Raw genomic sequence first — 20,524 nt, 5'->3', positions numbered from 1 at the left:
CTTGAAAAAATTGCAAACTGCTGTGCGGTAGGGCAAGTCAGTATATTCAGCTTCTATTTCTGAAGAAAATTCGCAGAACTGATGGTTTTTAAGTCCATGAGAATAAACTGAGTTCACTGTTGACACTGTTGATCACTGAAACATGATGGATTCAAATATTTTCCACAAAGTACCTGCCGATGAATAATAGGATGAATAACCATGGACTTGAAATATCTTTTCACTAGTTTTGTAAATTTGTTCATCAAAGGCTTTCCCTGTTCCACAGATATTTTTCCCACCATCAGATGTAACACATATTAGCAGATTCTACTTCAGGTTATGCTGAGTGAGTGTTTTCTCAACTTTGAAATATTCTTACCTCTAGCTGTTCCATGCAGATACTCATGAAGCCTACTTCTTCAGTAACTACAAACTTTGCTCTGGCTTCCTGAATAAACAGCAACAATTGAACAGTATCAATAATACCTGTAGGTCCATCAGTTCTGGGAAGACCACTCAAAATCGTTTGCCTTGTTTTTCAATTATTGATCTCTCTGCGAATGTTTTCAAGTCTTTGAGCAACTGTTCTCATTGGTACAACAGTTTTCAGTAAATTTTAGATTTTACAGGCTAGGAGGCAGAATCGAATAAATTATTTAGGTACTTTCTGCATATTTATTTTTTAATGATGAAAATAAATTTATTAAATATACTTTGGGGGAAAGCTACTATATATATATATATTTTTTTACTATGTATTTTTAAAATGAGTGACTGCTGCTACAGTTTACTCTTGTGCCATTTGTGTGCAATCACCAGTTAGTGTGACTGACAAGGCGTCCAGACAACTTGGTTTCCTACCAATCCCACTGACTAAAGCCAACTTCATCATGTTGAAGAAGAAAAATCACTAGAAATCAGACCAAGAAGTGTTCACCGCTAGAGGGCTTTTTGTTGATGTGCAATCTATGGAATTCTCCAGGCAAGAATACCAGAGTGGGTTGCTATTCACTTCTCCAGGGGATCTTCCCAAAATAGGGATCAAACATGCATGTCTTGCATTGGCAGGGCCTTCTTTACCATCTGAGCCACCAGGGAAGCTCTTAAATGGATTAGTAGGTCTCTAATTTGGAGTCTCTAATTTGGTATAACATCTAACTTCGTTTCTGTGCAGACCATCAATTAGCAAATGTCTTCTAACCTGACAATCATTTTAAAAACAAACCCTTAGCTGATCATGAAAACACACCTTTAAACACATGACTTTAAAACCCATTGTTTTGCCCACTTTGAAATGTATTTTTTTCACCCTGACATTGTCATGTCATCAATTTTAAAATAATAATTTCCTTATCACTGATTGATTGCACTGATGCTTAGTAGCAGGAGCCTGTGGTCTATTCTTCATCATGAAAGTTTATAAAGAGTAACTTTGGAACTTCAATAATGGCCAGTGAGAAGAATCTTTCCCCCTCCACCATAAGTCAGTATTTTTGGAAGTACCGTCCAAGCTGTTTGACATCCCTTCTGCCTAGGGACATTCTGCATCCCTAGCCACTGGCTAGGAGGTGTGAAATTTATCTTTCAGCAGAAGGATTTCAACTGGTAATTATGGAGAGATTATGAAATCTTCCTTTTCTCCTTGGACAGCCAACACAAGACAGAAAGGCTAAGATTCCTTCTGAGTCTCTAAAGATCCTTTTCTTTATTTTTAAAAATTTTTGGCCACGCTGTGAAGCATACAGGATCTAACCCCAACCAGGAATTGAACCTGTATGCCCTGCAATGGAAGCACAGAGTCTCAACCACTGGACCACCCAGAAAGCCCCTAAAGATCCTTTCTAAAAAGCCCATTCCATTGGCGAATCATAGGCTCGTCTGGTCTTGACACTTTGTAAAGATCTCTTTCACCCACTCATCTCACCAGCTGAACTACTTGGTATAGATTTAGGATTCTTATTCCAAGTGGCTAGTGAGTGGTGAGTAAGGCCTCCCGCCAAGTCTTTGGGTGAGGTCTGGGCCTTTCATAAGTTACTTTGATAAGAAAGAGGAGTTGTAGAGACACCCGAGTCTGGGTGTTGGCTGGGAGTGAGGCATACTAAGGATGTTGACAACAAACCTCCGGTGCTGTACTGACTCAGGCTAGGAGCTGGGACCCTTTGCTGCAGTGCTTGCATCTGGAGAAACATCTCCTCTGGCAACAGAATACAAAGAAACTATAAGCGACTAAAAATAGCTACATGCATGCTGCAGTTGGGACAATTTACAAACAGCAAGACACAAGAAGACCAACAACCCAGCTGCCACTTCTGAGGTTCCCCAGCAAGTACAGTGTCCTGGGCATGATTTCTGCACGTGGTGCCACCGGGCCACCACTCTCCCCAGAGCCCTGGACCTGCCCCTACCCTCATCCATTCAAAGAACCAGCTTGCCGCTACCCCCGCCGCTACCCCCGGCGCTACCCCCCACCGCCATGGAAGGAGTAAGGGAACCTGTTTTCTCTCTCCTGCTGCAGCAGAAGTCCCGATACAGCCTTGCCTAAATTTCTCATCTGGCCTCATTAATTTCTATTGATTAGAGTTCAAGGACCCAGGTTGGTAGCTACCATTTTGCTCAGCGCCAGCTGCAAGTGGAAATGCTAAACCCCCTCCCCCCTCGCCCCCCGCCAGCCCTTCCTGGTTATGCCCCCATCATCCTTGCTGTACGCATATTCTAAATTCCCATTAAGGGTATTCTCCATTGAACCCCGCTGAGTGGAGTTGACAGCCGGCCCTGCAGTGCCCCCTAGCGCCACCTTAGGGAGGCTGACCGGCCAAGACGTGAGGGCCCCTCAGCTGCGAGTCTGGGGCCACAGCCCCTCCGCAGGGCCTGAGCAGCGGAGGCGGCGGACAGAAAGCTCCGGTTTCGACGGCGAGGTGGGTCCGCGGGCCCCGCTCCCGCCGCGAGGTCGCCGGGCGGCCAGGCACTGGGGGGGCGGGGCTGGGCGGGGCTGGGCGGAGCCTGGACGGCGGGAGCGCCTAGGCCGGCTGGCGCCCTCGGAGCCGCCCGAGGCACCGTGGGGTCTCGAGGCCTGCGGCTCACCGGCTATCGGACACTCGGGCGAACACGATGCGCTCCCCGGGAGAGGGCAGCGGGACCACTCCCGCGGGCGGACTCGGCGAGGAACCCGGAGCCCCCGCCGCGCGGGGAAGAGGGCGGGGACCGTCAGGCCGCGCGGGCTCTTTAAGACCGTATCCGTGCTAACACCGACTGTGAGTAACCTGGCCCCGGGTCCCGGGAGAAACCGTGAGTTGGCTTGGAAAAAATAGACGGATGGGAGTTCAGATCTCTGGGCGTGGAGTTTGGGGAAGTTATGAATGGCGGCCCGGGGCGGGGGAAGGGGCGTGGGTGGTGGTGTACGACTTTGATCCAGACCCTAGGTACCTTGTAAATGTTAACAGGGCTCCTGGAGAGGGCGGTGAGACTAAGCAAGGACAAGTTCCAAAGGGAGGAGAGCCCCCCCACCTGGCTTCAGGGCCCACACGTTGTAGTCCTTCAAGATCTCGGTAAGGCCTATAGCTTGTGAACAGGTGGGGTGGATTCAAGATCCAGGAAGTGTTAGGCCACTGCGGTGGATGGAGAGGCAGAGGAATCCACCACCGTGGGCTGTTGGGAGGCCTGGGGCTTCTGGTCTTCAGGAAGTTTCCTGGGCTGAGAGATGGAGCTGCGCCTGCCTTTGGGCCTGGCTCACCAATGGGGCATCCCGCAGCCCCCTAAGGATCTCAGAGAGCACAAGGGCAGGGGTGGAGAGGTGACTGGTGGCTCTGTGTCTCCTTGGCTCCCACTGGGGGTTGGTCTACAGGGCCCTGGGAAGAGGAGAAGCTGAGTGGTCTGATGACACAGGGTGTGCCGAATGAGGATTGTGAAGTCACAGAGGAAGTGGGGTGCTACAGCCGGGCCTGGGGCTGACCTGGGGCAAGAGGAGGAAAGGTGTTGCCCAGGCAGATCTGTGGAAGGGACTCTGGGATCAGCGGGGCACACCTGGTGCCCACGGTGGACTGATGAGTCGGGTGAGGCCACCCTGGCGCAAGGGTCCCCCTCCCCCTCCTCCTCAGGAACGCAGACGGTTCTGTGGTCCACGTTCTGGAAACCTTAACCGCCACCCACACCATGTGGAAGGAAAGCAGTTGAGAGACGGGGTGGCACATCTGGTTGCTCCCCTCTCCCTCCTCCAGACTCCTCCCGGGCACACCGCCCTTGCTCTGCCTAGCCCCAGCTCTGTGAGCTTTCTGTTCCTCCTGAGTAGCTGACCTCCAGGACCTGGGGTTCCCGGACTCCGGGGAGTGTGCGCCGGAGAGCAGAGGCGTCCTGAAGAGCAGCACTGACCCCCACCCTCCTACTTCTCCAGATGCAGGGGCCTCCATGGCTGTGATAAGCCTTCTGTTCTTGGCAGTGATGTACGTCGTCCACCACCCCTTGCTGGTCAGTGACCGGATGGACTTGGACACGCTAGCCAGAAGCCGGCAGCTGGAAAAGCGGATGAGCGAGGAGATGCGTCAGTTGGAGCTGGAGTTTGAAGAGAGGAAGCGAGCAGCGGAGGAGAAGCAGAAGGCAGAGAACTTCTGGAGAGGGGACACTTCTGGTGACCAGCTAGTGCTGGGGAAGAAGGACAGGGGGTGGCCGTTCCAGGTGGACGGCCAGGAGGGCCCCCTGGGCTGGATGCTAGGAAATCTGTGGAACGCTGGCCTCTTTTGCATTTTTCTCATTTTTGAGCTCCTGCGACAGAACATGCAGCACGAGCCAGCCTTTGAGTCCAGCAGTGACGACGACGACGAGGAGGTCCGGGTGGTGCCCATCACCTCCTACAACTGGCTCACTGACTTCCCCTCCAGGGAGGCCCTGGAATCTTTCCACAAACACCACGTCCAGAACGTCACCCGGGACCTGCCCTGCACCTGCGAGTTTGTGGAGAGCTTTGTGGATGACCTCATTGAGGCCTGTAGGGTGCTCAGCCGCCGGGAGGCTCACCCACAGCTGGAGGACTGCCTGGGCATCGGGGCGGCTTTCGAGAAATGGGGAACCCTCCATGAGACCCAGAAGTTTGACATCCTGGTGCCCCTCGTCCCCCCACAGGGCACAATGTTTGTGCTGGAGATGAGGGATCCGGCCCTCGGCCGCCGCTGTGGCTGCGTGCTGGTGGAGTCAGAATGCGTGTGCAAGCGTGAGAAGCTGCTGGGGGACGTGCTGTGCCTGGTGCACCACCACAGGGACCACTCGGCCCTCGTGGGTACGTCTAACAGCTCCATCAAGGCGGCGCTCTGCACCGGCTCCCACCTGGACGTGTACAAGACTGTACAATGGTTCCGGAACATGGTGGGCAATGCCTGGGCCCTTGTGGCCCACAAGTATGACTTCAAGCTCAGCTTGCCACCGTCCACCACCTGCTGCAAGCTCAGGCTGGACTACCGCTCGGGCCGCTTCCTCTCCATCCGCCTGGTCCTAGGGGTGCAACGGGAAGACACCTTGGTCTACCTGGTGAGTCAGGCCCCCAACCAGGAACAGGTCACCAGTGTGGACTGGCCCGAGTCCTTTGCGGCCTGTGAACACCTGTTCCTAAAGCTGGTCGGGCGTTTTGCTCCCGAGAACACCTGTCACCTCAAGTGCCTCCAGATCATTTTGAGTCTCCGGGACCTTCAGAGTTTACCCCAGGGAGCGTCCTGCCCCATCCTCACCTCTTACCACTTCAAGACAGCCCTCATGCACTTGTTACTGCGGCTCCCCCTCACAGACTGGCAACACGACATGCTCTCCCAACGACTCCAGGACATCCTCTGGTTCCTGGGCCGAGGCCTCCAGCAGAGGTCTCTCCATCACTTCCTCATCGGCAACAACTTTCTGCCCCTGACCATCCCGATTCCCAAGACATTTCGGAATGCTGAGCCTGTCAATCTCTTCCAACACCTGGTGCTAAACCCCATGGCACATTCACAGGCAGTGGAAGAGTTCCATAACCTTCTGGCCCAGGTGAAAGCTCTGCCCTGTTCCTCGCTGGCCGGGGCAGATTGACTCATATACAGGCCATTAAAAAGGGGGAGACGGTATTTCTGATTCCTCAGGCGGCAAAAAGAGTTTTATTTCTCAGACACATCAGTGATATGTGTGACCTTCACCTTGCCAGTAGGGGGTTATGATAGATTAAAACACTTAGGTATACATGAAGCGGTTATGAGGGGTCCAGCCTGCAGGGGCTAATCTAGGGTAGGTCTTTTGAAGTTTTCTTCTCCTGACTTAGCTTTCATCATGATCCAAAGAGGGCCCAGGGAAATGGATGTTATGGGATTGCCTTGCTGCTAAAGAGTTGAGATCTGGAGGGGACCTGTGAAGTTGGGATGTGTAGTAACACTGGAAGTGAAAGAACCAGAGAAAATACCTCCATTCCAGCTTATTTGTGTGTGTGTGTGAATGACTCCACACACATCCCTTGTAAACTGGCTTCCTTACTGAACTCAGCCCAATTCACAGCCAAGCTGGTAGCACCCTGTTTTATCCCAAATACTGTTATGGTAGCTTCTTGTTATTTTAGGATCAGAGTTTTCAGACCTTCATTATTTGAAGATGTTTATTTGCCATTTTCTTCATTTAGCCCTTTCTTCATGTTATGTGAAATGCAGCTGTTTTATGCATCTGAAAAAAACTTCAATGCTACCCAAATAACTTATTAGCATTGATTCACAAATATTAAGTCGACAATGGCCTGTCCCATAATTGAGATGATGTGTATTCTAAAGTTAATGACATTGCCAACATCTGATGGCCAACTTTGGGCCTGGAAACATCAAAAAACCCTTAAGGAGGACAGTCTCTTGGGAGGCTTGGAGATGAACAATTCCTGTTTCTGAGGGGAGTCACTTGTTTGTTAAATGGAAAGAAGGTTTAGCTACTACATGTAGCTGTCCTTTTCAGTCTGGTAATGCCTTTGTATTCTCTCTTCAAAGATGACAAGGTATTATTTGAACTATGTTTGTGGGTTTGCAAAGCGGGGTCATTGCAATCCAGGCCCATTGCCAGGGCTGGACAGGAAGGGGCTGTGAAGCTGATCAGCTCTAACAAAGCCATGATTCCAGAGATGTGATTGGTATATTTCCCCATCTTTCAAAACCCTGGGTATCCTGGGGAGGAGCATTAAGAAATGTGAGACTCTAGCTGTGGGTGTGGTTGTTTTGGAAATACCAGTGCTATTCCTAGCCAGCACACCAGCACTGCCAGAACTGGGCCCCACGTTTACCTTGACCTTGGGTGGGGTGACCTCTGGGGGGGTTAGATGCTGGCCGCAGAGGCTGTGCTTATAGAATCCACACCCTCCCTTCCACAAAAATAAATGACAGGGGTCCCAGATGCTGATGCCAGCCAATATTTAGGGCCCCCACTGCTGCACAATAGCTGCTGTGTTCTCACGCTGTCTGTTGGTATCGGCCAGGTACTGCTTTCAAGTTCAAATGCAGTGATGTTGGTCCTCTGCTGGTGGGATTCTGGTGTTTTAAAAACATCCATATGCTTTTGTTGAGAAAGTAATTTGCTGATGTTTTACTTCCAAATCAATAAAGGAGACTGTTTTCTGTATCAGCTGGAATCTGGCGCAGTAACACACAGCAGATCAGCCTGTTTCTTTCATCCAGGGCCTCCTGGTGTTTCTCAGTGTATGGGGAGCCAGCCGGCCCTGTTTCTTCCCATCGGCGCGGCCAGTATCCAGGAAAGAATAATTCAGAATCTTAAGGAACACCTAAGTTGCATATTTTCAGGATGCCCACACCAAAATAGTCAGCCACATTGAAAGGTCTTAATGTCTACAAGCAATATATATAAACTCCATAAGGCATATGTCTGTCAGGTGGAAAGAAGGTGGATCCAGGACTGGGTGGTTTCTGGTCTAGGAGGAGACACGGAAGAAAATGTAAAGTTGTGAGTGGGCAGAAGAATACAAAGGGAATAGTCAGCAAAGCTTGGGTGGGGCAGAGTGTGTAAGAAAGAGTATAGGAAAAACAAGCAGTAATGAGAAGAACAGAGCTGTTGTGTTCTGGGAATATTTCTACAATAAAAGGGGACACTTCCAGATATTTAGGAAGCTAAGTTTTATTCTCAAACAATATCTGGCTAGTACCCAGGATACAACAGCAGTTATAGTAATGGGAATACTTAGTGTTCATTGAGCATTGCCAATGGCCCAGACACATCTGGTAATTCATTTAATCCTCACACTATAACCCCGTGAAATGGGTGCTTTAACCCCTCATCTTACCTAGAAGGAAGCTGAGACTCAGAAGGAATACACAGGGACTTTCCTGGTGGTCCAGTGGTTAAGACCCAATGCTCTCAATGCAGGGGGCCTAGGTTTGATCCCTTGTCAGGGAACTAGATCCCACATGCTGTGCCTGAGCGTTCACATGTCACAACTAAAGATCGTGCATGCCACAGCGAAGAACCCAAGTACCACAGCCAAATACATTTTTTTTTAAGAGTATACAACTTCTCCCCATAGCTCGTAAGTGGCAGAGGCTCAAAGAAAGTACCCATCCTACCACCTTCCAGCATAGTCTTGGGAATAAATCAAGATGTAGGGTTTACAGAGTTTTGAAAAGCAAAAAGGGCTATATTAAGATAAAAAGGTGGTATATTATTGTCTGGGAATTCTGGAAGACAGAAATTGTTGGTTCTTCGTTCAGTCTTTAGGTCAGGAATTTCATTCCACATAGAAAAAGGCATTTGCTCAGAGCCATTTCAGCTACGTGTTGAACCCCAGTGACTTGGTGGTTTATACCAGGAACTACATTATGTACATTACATTATGATATGAGCCAGCTGCAGGCTGGAAGGTCTGGGCAAATTTAAGCTGAAAGGTTGTTGGTACAGGTAGCCAACTGACAACACTATTATTCCTCACCTAAACTAAGGCTGTTTGGCATTCGGTTTGAGGAAGCAGAATCTGGGTGAGGAGTGAAAAATAGGAAAGGGGAAATGGCTCCAGCAAGTCTCTGGCCGGTGAGGGGTGGGGGAGGGGCCCCAGTACTTTCACTCTTGTAGACAGCAGAGCTGAGTCTCTTTGGCACACCATTGATGAATCCATCTCTTGGCACCCGCTGTAGTCCTAATGCCCCCAAACAAAGACGGCATTCACAACAGGAGGTGCAAGACCTGTCTGCAGCAGGCGGGCCTGGCTCAGAGATGCAGGCGGTGGAGCTGGCGTTGCCTCCCTGCATGTGGAGCCCCAAGCAGTCTGCTCAAGAGCTCCATTATAACCAGCAGACAGCTTTATGGGTCTGCTAGGAGCCTTCCTCTGCCACACGTTCCAAGCCAGTTCTTCAGAGGCTCTAGGTTCAGTACCACCTGCCAGCCTCCCAACCCCCCCTGCTCTTAGATGGTGCACGCAGGGAATCCAGAGGATCACACCCATTCCCACTTCCTCTCACAAATGCACATAGAGAAGGATAGCTGGGACCCTAGTGTATCCTGAGTCCATGTGCTCACAGGATCTATTGTCTAATTCCTCATAAAGCCTAGTGAAAGGGGGGTATTGGCATCACTGCTTTATAAATGGGGAAGAACATGTGGCCCAGAGGTGAAGATGCCCACCCCAGGATTTTAAATTGTCTTCCAACTTTGCTCATTCAATATGTATTTAAGCGCTTGCTGTGTCCAGGGCTAGCACCAAGCTCTGGGGAAACAATGGTGAGCAAAGACACGCTTTGACCTCATGGAGACGACAGTCTATAGAGGAGACAGATACAAAACAGTCACCCCAGCAGATGTAAAATTAACAAAGGTAGGGACTTCCCGGAAGTCCAGTGTATAAGAATCCGTGCTTTCACTGCAGGGGGCACGCGGTTCCATCCCTGGTCAGGGAACTAAGATCCCGCATGCTGCGTGGCACATGGCACAGCGCAGCCAAAGAAAAACACAAAAACAAAAAACCACAAGGGTGACAAGTTCTACTGATGCCTCCAATAAGGACGCTTGAGTGTATCAGGGAAGGCCTCCCTGAGGAAGTGACATGAGCTGAAACCTGATGGGAGTTAACTGGGTGAAGATGAAGATGAAAAGGATCCTGAACTTAGGAAACATCACCCTGGGCCCCAGGAGAAGGGGGTCAGAGCAGGTTTGTGGCTGCTGTGGACCAGCAGGAAGGAAACATGGATGAAAAGAGATGTAGGATTGAAGAGACTTTTAGCAACTAAAGAGAGTCCAGCAATGGATCCAGCAGATAGAATGAGGGAGAGGGAGGTGCCCAGCATGGCTCCTGGGTGCTGATTTCGGTTCCTGGGTAAACTCATTTTATTTCTTCTATCGAACATTGCCTTATACGAAAGATTTGAAGGTGGTCACTGGGAGCACAAGTTTGTGCAAAAAGTAAATCGGCCTAAAAAAGTCGTTTTCAACGGGTAGTACTTTTTTTTGGTTACCAAAATGACTGAAGGGCATTCAGTGAGCAGATGGTGTCAGAGACACTGGACAGTCCTACAAAGAGGGCAAGAGTGTCACACGCTAAGAACTGTTTCACCCTGAATGCCAACAGCACCCTTGCAAAGAAGCACTGTATAAAATGTCACGTGTTAAGAAATTAAAGGATGCTTTAGGAATATTTGAGGGAACAGTCTTTTCTCCCATAATACAATTCTTTGGTTGCAATGAGTGGAATTAACAGGCAGCACAAAATCACCTGTCTCACTTCCAATCTTAACCTTACTTTTTTGGGGATAAGATATCTAGGAATCTTTTCGCATGAATATATACTAGCGAAAGTCTTCATTAAAGCACACACAACATCTTGCATCAGTTCCCCGGCCTGTAAACGCTCTGCATTCCGGCGTCCGCTCCCTCTCACCTCCATCCCACACCCAGTCCATCACTTTCGCCCTCCTTAGTGAGTGTTCTGCTGCCCTCACAGCACAGGTCGCGATGGCCAAATCAACCTTTGTTTCCTTGGTCACCTGCCTCCTCCCTTAGTGAATTTCGTGAAAGCAAAGGTGCCGCCCGCTCAGCTCCACGCTCGGTTCTTAGGGCCCAGTTTCGCGTCTAGCGCTTGACAGGACGGAGTCTCCATACTATTTCGTGAGGTGGGGGCGTGCGCCACGGATCCACTACAGTCCACCCTCACGACTCGAGCCGAGAGCCCTCAATACTGATTTCCCCCTTCCACGCGGCTGGGCCGACACTCCTCGCGCGGAGGACCAAAGCGGTCTGCGCAGGCGCGCCTCCGGCCCCGCCCACGTTGGCGTCATCACGGCCGTTACGGCGACCTGGCGTCTCGGCGCGCAATTTAAAACCAGCTCCGGCGACGCGGAGGACAAGATGAGACCTCCCTGCCCTGGTGAGGCTGTGCGGCGGGGAGGCGAGGCGGGAAGGGCGCGGTGCGAAGCGGTGCGAAGCGGGCGGGTCTGAGCGGGGAGTGCGGTATTCTCGGCCTTGTTGGTTTTGTTTTCCCGGGGCTGAGCGAGAGGCCGGCAGGCTGGGAGAGGAGGGCCGGCGCGGGGTGGGCAGGCGGGCAGGTCCGGCCAATCAGGACGCGGCGTCGGCCCGGGCTGCTCTTCCGGCCTTGAGCCGGATACCAGACGCCTTTTCCTCGGGCTCTTACACCTTGGGTGGTGTCTCTTCGTTAAAAAATGAGGTTTTCCCGGAGTGCACGTTTGTTCAGGGCCATAGGAGTATGGCGGTTACCGCTATGTGGTTATTAGGCTTGCATTTCTGTTTACATCCTTTCAACAAGTCCCCAGTGTCCTCATTGGGCCAGACCCTCTCTCAGATGTAGAGATCGATTACAATAAAGAACAAAACAGATAAGATCCCATCCTCTTAGAGCGCGTGTTTTAGTTCGGAAGAGAGGGAACTAAATAGTTACAGATGAGGCTGAGTGCTCACTTTGAGAAGAGCAGACTCGGGGGAGGAACTCAGAGATCTTTAAGATTCTGGAAAACGGGTTCCAGGCAGAAGGAGCAAGCACACAGAAAAGAGTAAGCGAGAAAGAGCCTTACACGGGCAAGGACCATGACATTGTAACTGAACATCGAGTGACGTCCGACCGGTCAGCAGGGGCTTTGTAGGTCTTGTGACGAGGTTTGGAAATTGAGAGTTACTTTTTTTGGACGTGGTAAGTGACTTACCTGAGTGGGTCAGGTAATCACTTGGATAAGAGTTTGACGCTAGGGGCAGTGATACGAACTGCTCAGGGAAGTGGCCTATGGACCAAGAAGTAAATTTGGTCATCATTACTGTATAGCTCCCAGCTCGTTGGTGGCTCCGATGGTAAAGAATCTGCCTGCAGTGTAGGAGAGGCAGGTTCGATCCCTAGATCAGGAAGATCCCCTGGAGAAAAGAATGGCTACCCATTCCAATATTCTTGCCTGGAGAATCCCATGGACAGAGGAGCCTGGCGGGCTACAGTCCGTCAGGTCACAAAGAGTCTAAGCTACAGGCCTGAGCGACTAACACTTTCACTTTCATTGTATAGCTGGCAAAACCATGGAAATAGGTGAGAACACCAGGAACACCCTGTAGAGAAAACACTTGCCACCAATGTTTAGAAGCTGATTAGAAAAGGAAGGGCTGGCAAAACTCAGAGAAGAGTGGTATAGAAGCCAAGAAGCCTCGGAAATCTCAGAGGCAGAGTGTTGTCAGCTCTTTCAGGTGCCGTTGACTCTCAAGAGGGACGAGGCCTGAAAAGTGACCATTGGGTTTGGCAGCATGAAAGTTGTGGGTGATGATGACGAGACAGTTTTCATACAGTGGTGGGCATGGGAGCCACACCAGAGGGGTTGAAAAATGAGTAGGAGGTGACGAAGTGGATATACAGTGTTTTTGAGCTCAGTAATCCATCTGTTGAAAGAATGGATGTATAATGTTAAAGGGAAGGAGAGAAATTTGAGGAAAGACAATTCTGAGAAATAAGGTGTGGCTCAAATTTCCGTTTTAAGTTTCCCTCTTAGACAGATTCCTCCTTTAATGCTTTCTATATCTGTTTTTCTTCTGAGGTCCAGCTTCCTTCCTTACATTGGTTGCAGTGCCCACATTCAAGTAGTCACAAGTCCTCTTGATTTAGCTTCTAAAACTGTCTATTGCCTCCTTCATATTTTTACTTTCTTTTGTTTTGCCCTCAGCTGAAGGTTCTGCTAATCATACTCTTTAGCTTGTGGGACGCTATCAGGGAAACTTATAAAGCTGTATTTTTAATTCTCTTTGATCCCCAGTCATCATTCCTTTCCTTCCTCTTGCTTGGGCAGCCTTCTAAATTTATATCTTTATTTTCTTTTTGGATGTGCTGGGTCTTCGTTGCTGCGCAGGCTCTCTGCTTGCAGCGAGCAGCAGCTGCCCTTTGTTGTGGCGTGCGGGCTCAGTCATGTGGCTCCCGGGCCCTAGAGCCAGGGCTCAGTGGTGTGGCACAGGGCTTCACTGCCACTTGGCGTTGGGATCCTCCCGAGCCAGGGATCACAGCTGTGTCCTCCATCGGCAGGCGGGTTCTTCACCACTGAGCCACCAGAGAAGCCCGTGGGCAGCCTTTTAGTGTTTGCTGTGTGTCACTGATGTGTTTTTATGAAACTAATGTGTTCTTATCTAACGTGTGTTATATTGTGGGGTTTTTTCACATCACCAGTTCTGAACCAGCCGAGGTATACATTCTTATTCTCATTTGGAGGATGAGGAAGCAAACCTTTAGAGCATTTACTTAAAATTTCTCCAGCTAGTAAGTGATGGAGCTGGAATTTGAAGCCAAGTCTTCTGATTCTTAAATCTGAAAACTGCCCCCAGGTTCCTTCACCTCTCCCCTCCAGTGATCGCTTCTTGGCCTGCTCTCCTCGGCGGTGGCTATTCACCCTGTGGTACCCTAGACCTTATCATCATCAAGAACTCTGCCGCTCTCATCCCAGTGCGCCCTGCCTCTCAGGCCTGTTGTTCCAGCTTGCTCCTCGCCCTCCGGCTCCAGCAGCCCTTCGACCCGGCAGACCTGTCTGCTGCGCTCTGCTCCTCCCTGTCTCACCTCTCTCATGCCCTCGCTCCCTTCCAACATAGCTTGCATTCCGTGGTCAATCTGTGTGATCACTTCCCTTCTTAACGCCCGTAACCCCTTACCCTCTTCTTGCCTCTCACACTTGCTTGTGACAGAATCACAACTCTGATTAATCCCTACTCTGCCCCAGGCCCCTTGCACCCTGTCCTCCCAAGGGGACCCTAAGGATGCCCAGCAGCCGTGCTGTATTCCCTGGCTCACCCAGTGCCCTAGATGATGACTTTCTCTCTGTTCTGGCACTCTGGGAAAGCTGCTCTTGTCAGCAGCAACCTCCAGGTCGCTGAATCTAACGGTCGGTTCTCCGTCCTCGCTTAGTTTGGCCTGTCAGGTGCGTCTGATGTAGTGCTTCACCCCTCCCACCCCTGAAATATTTTCTTCGCCTGGCTTGTAGAACACCACCCTCTCCTTCACTTGTTGTACGTTACCCATCTCTTCACTGACTCCTTGTGGTTTCCTTCTCTTTAAACTTGGAAGTAGTCTAGGACTTAGCCTTTGGCTTTTTTCTAACTGTCCTCATGTTTTTGGTCTTCTCATCCCCCACAGCTTTGAATATCCTCTCTGTGCTTACAGCATCCACATATATATTAATATATCCAGCCCAAAACTTTTCCCTAAACTCTACATGTAAATATCTGACTCTCTACCCCAGTTGAATGACTAGTAAGCCTCTGAAGCCCAGCAGGCACCAGACTGAGCCCCAGTCTTGCCTCCTTTCCCCGCAGATATGCTTCTTCTGTAGTCCTACTCTCTCAGGCCCTGGTAACTCCCTTCCATCGGTTGTTTAGAGCGGTGTTGTCGTTACCCTTTATTCTTCTGTTTCCTCTCGTGCCGCACATGTAATCCATCAGGAAATCATTTTGGCTCTACTTTGAGACTATATCTTGTTTGACCTCTGCCTACCACCTCCACGGGCTTCCCTGGTGGCTCAGACGGTAAAGAATCTGCCTGCAATGAGGAAGGCCTGAGTTTGATTTCTGGGTCCGGAAGATCCCCTGGGGAAGGAAATTGCAACCCACTCAGGTATTCTTACCTAGAAAATCCCATGGACGGAGGAGCCTGGCGGGCTACAGTCCATAGGGTTGCAAAGAGTTGGATACATTTGGGCAGCTACACTTGCTTGCTTGCTTGCTTGCTTGCTTGCTTTCTCTCTCTCTACCACCTCCACCATCCCCTCTCTGGTCTGAGCCACCAGCCTCTGTTGTCCTGGGGTTGGTTGTTGTTTAGTCGCTCAGTCACGCCTGGCTCTTTCAGCTCCATGGACTGTAGCCCACCAGGCTCCTCTGTCCATGGGATTTCCCAGGTAAGAATACTGGAGTGGCTTGCATTTCCTTCCCCAGGGGATCTTCCCGACCCAGGAATCAAACTCGTGTCTGCTGAGGAAGGCTTTCTTATCTCTCCTTGCTCTTCTTTGGAACTCTGCGTTCAAATGGGTATATCTTTCCTTTTCTCCTTTGCTTTTTGCTTCTCTTCTTTTCACAGCTATTTGTAAGGCCTCCTCAGCCAGCCATTTTGCTTTTTTGCGTTTCTTTTTTTGGGGGATGTTCTTGATCCCTGTCTCCTGTACAGTGTCACAGACCTCCGTCCATAGTTCTTCAGGCACTCTATCAGATCTAGTCCCTTAAATCTTTCTCATTTCCACTGTATAATCATAAGGGATTTGATTTAGGTCATACCTGAATGGTCTAGTGGTTTTCCCCACTTTCTTCAATTTAAGTCTGAATTTGGCAATAAGGAGTTCATGATCTGAGCCACAGTCAGCTCCTGGTCTTGTTTTTGCTGACTGTATAGAGCGTCTCCATCTTTGGCTGCAAAGAATATAATCAGTCTGATTTCGGTGTTGACCATCTGGTGATGTCCATGTGTAGAGTCTTCTCTTGTGTTGGAAGAGGGTGTTTGCTATGACAGTGCGTTCTCTTGGCAAAACTCTATTAGCCTTTGCCCTGCTTCATTCCGTACTCCAAGGCCAAATTTGACTGTTACTCCAGGTGTTTCTTGACTTCCCACTTCTGCATTCCAGTCCCCTTTAGTAAAAAGGACATCTTTTTTGGGTGTTAGTTCTAAAAGGTCTTGTAGGTCTTCATAAGACCGTTCAACTTCAGCTTCTTCAGTGTTACTGGTCAGGGCATAGACTTGGATTACCATGATATTGAATGGTTTGCCTTGGAAATGAACAGAGATCATTCTGTCGTTTTTGAGATTGCATCCACGTACTGCATTTCGGACTCTTGTTGACCATGATGGCTATTCCATTTCTTCTAAGGGGCTCCTGCCCACAGTAGTAGATATAGTGGTCATCTGAGTTCAATTCACCCATTGCAGTCCATCTTAATTCGCTGATTCCTAGAATGTCGATGTTCACTCTTGCCATCTCCTGTTTGACCACTTCCAATTTGCCTTGATTCATGGACCTAACATTCCAGGTTCCTGTGCAATATTGTTCTTTATAGCATCGGACCTTGCTTCGATCACCAGTCACATCTACAGCTGGGTGTTGTTTTTGCTTTGGCTCCATCTCTTCATTCTTTCTGGAGTTATTTCTCTGCTGATCTCCAGTAGCATACTGGGCACCTACTGACCTGGGGAGTTCCTCTCTCAGTGTCCTATCTTTTGCCTTTTCATACTGTTGATGGGGTTCTCAAGGCAAGAATACCGAAGTGGTTTGCCATTCCCTACTCCAGTGGGTACATTTTGTGAGACCTCTCCACCACGAGCCGTCCGTTTTGGGTGGCCCCACACAGCTTGGCTTAGTTTCATTGAGTTAGACAAGGCTGTGGTCCATGTGATCAGACTGGCTACTTATCTGTGATTGTGGTTTCAGTCTGTCTGCCCTCTGATGCCCTCTCTGATGTCTGCAGGTGGGTCCTTTGCCACTGAGCCAACAGCGGAGCCCCTGGTTGTTGGTAGTTCCCTACTAATTGGTCTTCCTGCTCGTCCTTTCGGTCTGTTTTCCGCAGAACAGCCATAGGGATCTTCATGAAGCATAAGTTAGATCACTTTATGCCTTTTCTCACCATGTTCAATCACTTCCCTTCTCACGGAGGCCAAAGCCTTTACAGTGGCCCATAAGTAAGGCTCCTACACCCCTACCCGTTGTCCCAGCCTTACTCTGTTGGGTGCTCCTGAGCTACCAGGCCTCGCAAGCGTGACACCCCGTGACCTCGCTCACCTCCCCCGCATTCCTCTTGCGCCACACTGGCCCCCAGGTGCACCAGGCATGTTCCTGCCTCTGCTCGCCGTTCCCCTGCTTCCACGTGACCTCCACAGACGTCCGCATGGTCTTGATTCTGATGTCATGTTCTCACTGAAACAGTTCCTTGACCACTATATTAAAAATGACCTCCCACCTCCATTCCCCAGTCCTGTTCCCTTTCCATGCTTTGCTTTTCTCCAGAGCTTGTATCCCCATCTAACATGCCATCCGTTTTCTAACTTCCTATCATGAAAATGTTCAAACATACCAGGGACATGGAAAGACTAAGACAGTAAATAGTCTCACGCTCACAGCCTAAACCCCACAGTTGTTAACATTCTGCCACGTTTACTTTTCTTCCCTGTCACATGGTACTTCATTGTAGGGGCACAAGTTCAATCCCTGGTCGGGGAACTAAGATCCTGCATGCCCAGAGAAAAGAGACATTTTTCCCTTTGCAGTTAGTAAGTAATCTGTGGGTGACTCCTTGGAATATTCTATTTATTTTACATATTTGTATTTTTTTTTGTCTCCCTGCTGGGATTAGAACCCAGTCTGTCTGACATGATAGCGTGTACCTCACCCTTGTCTCAGCCTCTCATCTTCTCTGTCTTGCCTGGCGCTGGGGTTGAACATGTCTGTTCTGCTAGTCTGTGGGCTTCTCAGAGGCAGCGACTTATTTTTACATCCCGTGCGATGCTTTAGGCTCACAGTAACTGCCCAGTGAGTATATGTCCAGACTGGCAGGAAGCGTCAGAACCCCTCACTTGCCAAGTAACTCGAACTATAGAAGTTCTCTGTGTGTGTGTGTGTGTGTGTGTGTGTGTGCGCGCGCGTGCTCAGTCGTGTCTGACTCTTTGAGACTCCATGGGCTGTAGCCCGCCAGGCTCCTCTGTCCATGGAATTTCCCAAGCAGGAAGACTGGAGTGGGTTACCATTTCCTTCTCCAGGGTTCTTCCTAGCTCAGGGATTGAACCCACATCTCCTGCACTGGCAGGCGGATTCTTTACCGCTGCACCACCTGGGAAGCCCATAGAGGTTCTGCTGCTGCTGCTAAGTCACTTCAGCCGTGTCCAACTCTGTGCGACCCCATAGACGGCAGCCCACCAGGCTCCCCTGTCCCTGGGATTCTCCAGGCAAGAACACTGGGGTGGGTGCCATTTCCTTCTCCAGTGCGTGAAAGTGAAGACGTTCAGTTGTGTCCGACTCTTAGTGACCCCATGGACTGCAGCCCACCAGGCTCCTCCGTCTGTGGGATTTTCCAGGCACGAGTACTGGAGTGGGGTGCCACTGCCTTCTCCGATAGAGGTTCTAGCCATAGAATATTGGAATTGGGAAAGATCTTGGTGGGAAATGCGCAGTGGACGTCCGCCCTGGGACAGGCTGCGGCCCCCCTTTAGACATGGGGAGTGTCCTGCTGAAGGCTTCCTGAGCCAGTGTTTCGTTCCCTCGTCCTCAGCCACGATGAAGAACTCTCCTTCAGGGCCCCGTGGATGCCACCACGGCACCGCGTCACCTGCAGAGTGGGCGTTCCCCACGGCCCTGCCCCGGAAGGCCCCTCTCAACACTCCTGGCACGCCAGTCCTTGAGGACTTCCCTCAGAACGATGATGAGAAGGAGAAGCTGCAGCGGAGGCGCTCCAGGGTCTTTGACCTGCAGTTCAGCACGGACTCCCCACGTTTGCTGGCCTCCCCCTCCGGCAGGTGAGTGGGCACCAGGCTGCCTCGTTGTGGCAGCCACCGCATCGTGGGTTGCGCGCGTTTGCATCACCACAGTACCTCATGGTTTCTAGGTCTGGATTCTCAGCGCCCACTTCGTTTGTTTTTCCTTTAGGAATGTTGAAGTTTCAGCTACAATGCCCAAGTTTACGAACACACAGATTACTGAACATTACTCTACCTGTATCAAACTGTCTACTGAAAATGTGAGTATCTGCTGGTTTAATCAGTGAAGATTTTGCAGCCTGGTCAGAGAGGAGATCTAGCCTTCCTGGTGCTGTAGAGGATGCACGGTCGGTGATGGCGCACTTACATTTCCAGTGACTCTTTGAAGCTGGTGTTTTCAGTGTGGTTTTACTGTTTCTTATAGACCATTGCCACCCCTGTGACAAGTTGCCTGACCCCTCTAGTGTGACTCGAGAGGCAGCATACTAGAGTTAGTAGTGTAGTTCTGGAGCTAAACAGTAGATAGATCCTAGGCTTGTGGGCTTGTTGTGAGTCCCAGAATTAGCCTGAGTTGAAATTCTGTCTCAGCCATTTACACGCTGTGTGGCCTTGGCAGGTCACCCAACCGTTGTGCCACAGGGTCCTGCTCTGTAAAACGAGAGTGAGACTGTCCCTACCTCAGAGGTGTTCTGAGGGGGCACTGAGCCCCTCTGTGTCAGCGCCTAGAACAGGGCTTGCACACGGGATCACTCAGGAATGGTGCTGTCGCTCCAGACCTCGAGAACGAAGAAGCGCACACAGGGACTTCGCTGCATCCACCCGGTGCTGGTGGGGTTGAGATGTGGGCTATTCCTGTTACAAACTTAGCTTCCCCTCGTCAGGGCAGCGTTGCCTACATGAGCCTAGGCTCTCAGTGACAGGCCTTTCTGCAATTTTCTGTTTTCAGAAAATCACCACCAAGAATGCTTTCGGCTTGCACTTGATTGATTTTATGTCAGAGATTCTTAAACAGAAAGATGCCGAACCGACCAACTTTAAGGTAAGAAGGATGTCCACCTGCTCTTGCATCTGAGTGAATGCTGATGATGACCAGTATTTAACACAGCACCATAATTGGATTCTACAAATACACACACGAGGCTTCCTTGTTTAGAACACTTTATTACCTACTTTACTTTCTTTCTTAAACTGATGAAGAGCTGATATCTTTCCATTATGTTCTGTTTATTCCCTATCAGTTTTAGGGGGATCTTTGTCATTGTTTTCTTAAGGGCAAGTAAATGTTTGATGCAGGTTACTGTGTTCTGCCAGTTCAGCTGCTCCTTTCTCTGATCCCCATGCGTTCACCTCTGCTTGTTTGACCAGGTAGCTGCCGGCACTTTGGATGCCAGCACCAAGATCTATGCTGTGCGTGTGGATGCCGTCCATGCCGATGTATACAAAGTCCTTGGGGGGCTGGGCAAGGATGCGCCACCTGCAGAAGAAGCAGAGGACCATGGGGCAGGTATATGGGCTGGGATCTGAGTATAAGGGGCTTTTTAAAGGGCGTAGCAGGTAGCATTGGAGTAACATACTGGAATGAAGTCACAGGAAGTCAGTTCCCATTCTATTGAAGACACGGACATTTTTCAGAATTGTGTTTCAGAAGATAATCAA

At 50.0% G+C, this 20,524-nt stretch overlaps 2 protein-coding genes across 8 annotated transcripts in view; both read left to right on the top strand.

Moving 5' to 3' along the window:
• Positions 1-2,878: 2,878 nt before the first annotated feature.
• ITPRIPL1 (ITPRIP like 1) lies at positions 2,879-7,581 on the top strand. Of its 6 annotated transcripts, none has more exons than XM_042246489.2 (3): positions 3,168-3,233; positions 3,423-3,527; positions 4,370-7,581. In XM_042246489.2, the coding sequence occupies exon 3, from the start codon at positions 4,384-4,386 to the stop codon at positions 6,025-6,027; it is 1,644 nt and encodes a 547-aa protein (XP_042102423.1). In that variant the 5' UTR covers positions 3,168-3,233; positions 3,423-3,527; positions 4,370-4,383; the 3' UTR covers positions 6,028-7,581. The 6 variants fall into 6 exon arrangements, with proteins under 6 accessions (XP_042102424.1, XP_012029235.1, XP_042102423.1 ...); XM_042246491.2 differs by having other exon boundaries at positions 3,824-7,581; XM_042246490.1 differs by lacking the exons at positions 3,168-3,233; positions 3,423-3,527 and adding an exon at positions 2,879-2,897.
• A 3,688-nt stretch (positions 7,582-11,269) lies between these two features.
• NCAPH (non-SMC condensin I complex subunit H) overlaps positions 11,270-20,524 on the top strand; it is a 31,387-nt gene continuing 22,132 nt past the window's right edge. For both annotated transcript variants that reach the window (XM_012173847.5, XM_060413975.1), the window contains exons 1-5: positions 11,270-11,323; positions 18,664-18,907; positions 19,038-19,128; positions 19,815-19,907; positions 20,234-20,372. In XM_012173847.5, the coding sequence (XP_012029237.1) occupies positions 11,305-11,323; positions 18,664-18,907; positions 19,038-19,128; positions 19,815-19,907; positions 20,234-20,372 (586 nt within the window). In that variant the 5' untranslated portion in view covers positions 11,270-11,304. The remainder of the gene's footprint in view (positions 11,324-18,663; positions 18,908-19,037; positions 19,129-19,814; positions 19,908-20,233; positions 20,373-20,524) is intronic.

This window comes from Ovis aries, chromosome 3 (genome assembly GCF_016772045.2).
Source record: "Ovis aries strain OAR_USU_Benz2616 breed Rambouillet chromosome 3, ARS-UI_Ramb_v3.0, whole genome shotgun sequence".
NCBI classification, from domain to species: Eukaryota; Metazoa; Chordata; class Mammalia; order Artiodactyla; family Bovidae; genus Ovis; species Ovis aries.
Note: the sequence above shows the minus strand (reverse complement) of the source record. Positions and strands in the feature narration are given on the sequence as shown.

Bases quoted from the DNA above. Each gene is read 5' to 3' on its own strand.
- ITPRIPL1 (XM_042246490.1), top strand. From the start codon at position 4,384: ATGGCTGTGATAAGCCTTCTGTTCTTGGCAGTGATGTACGTCGTCCAC.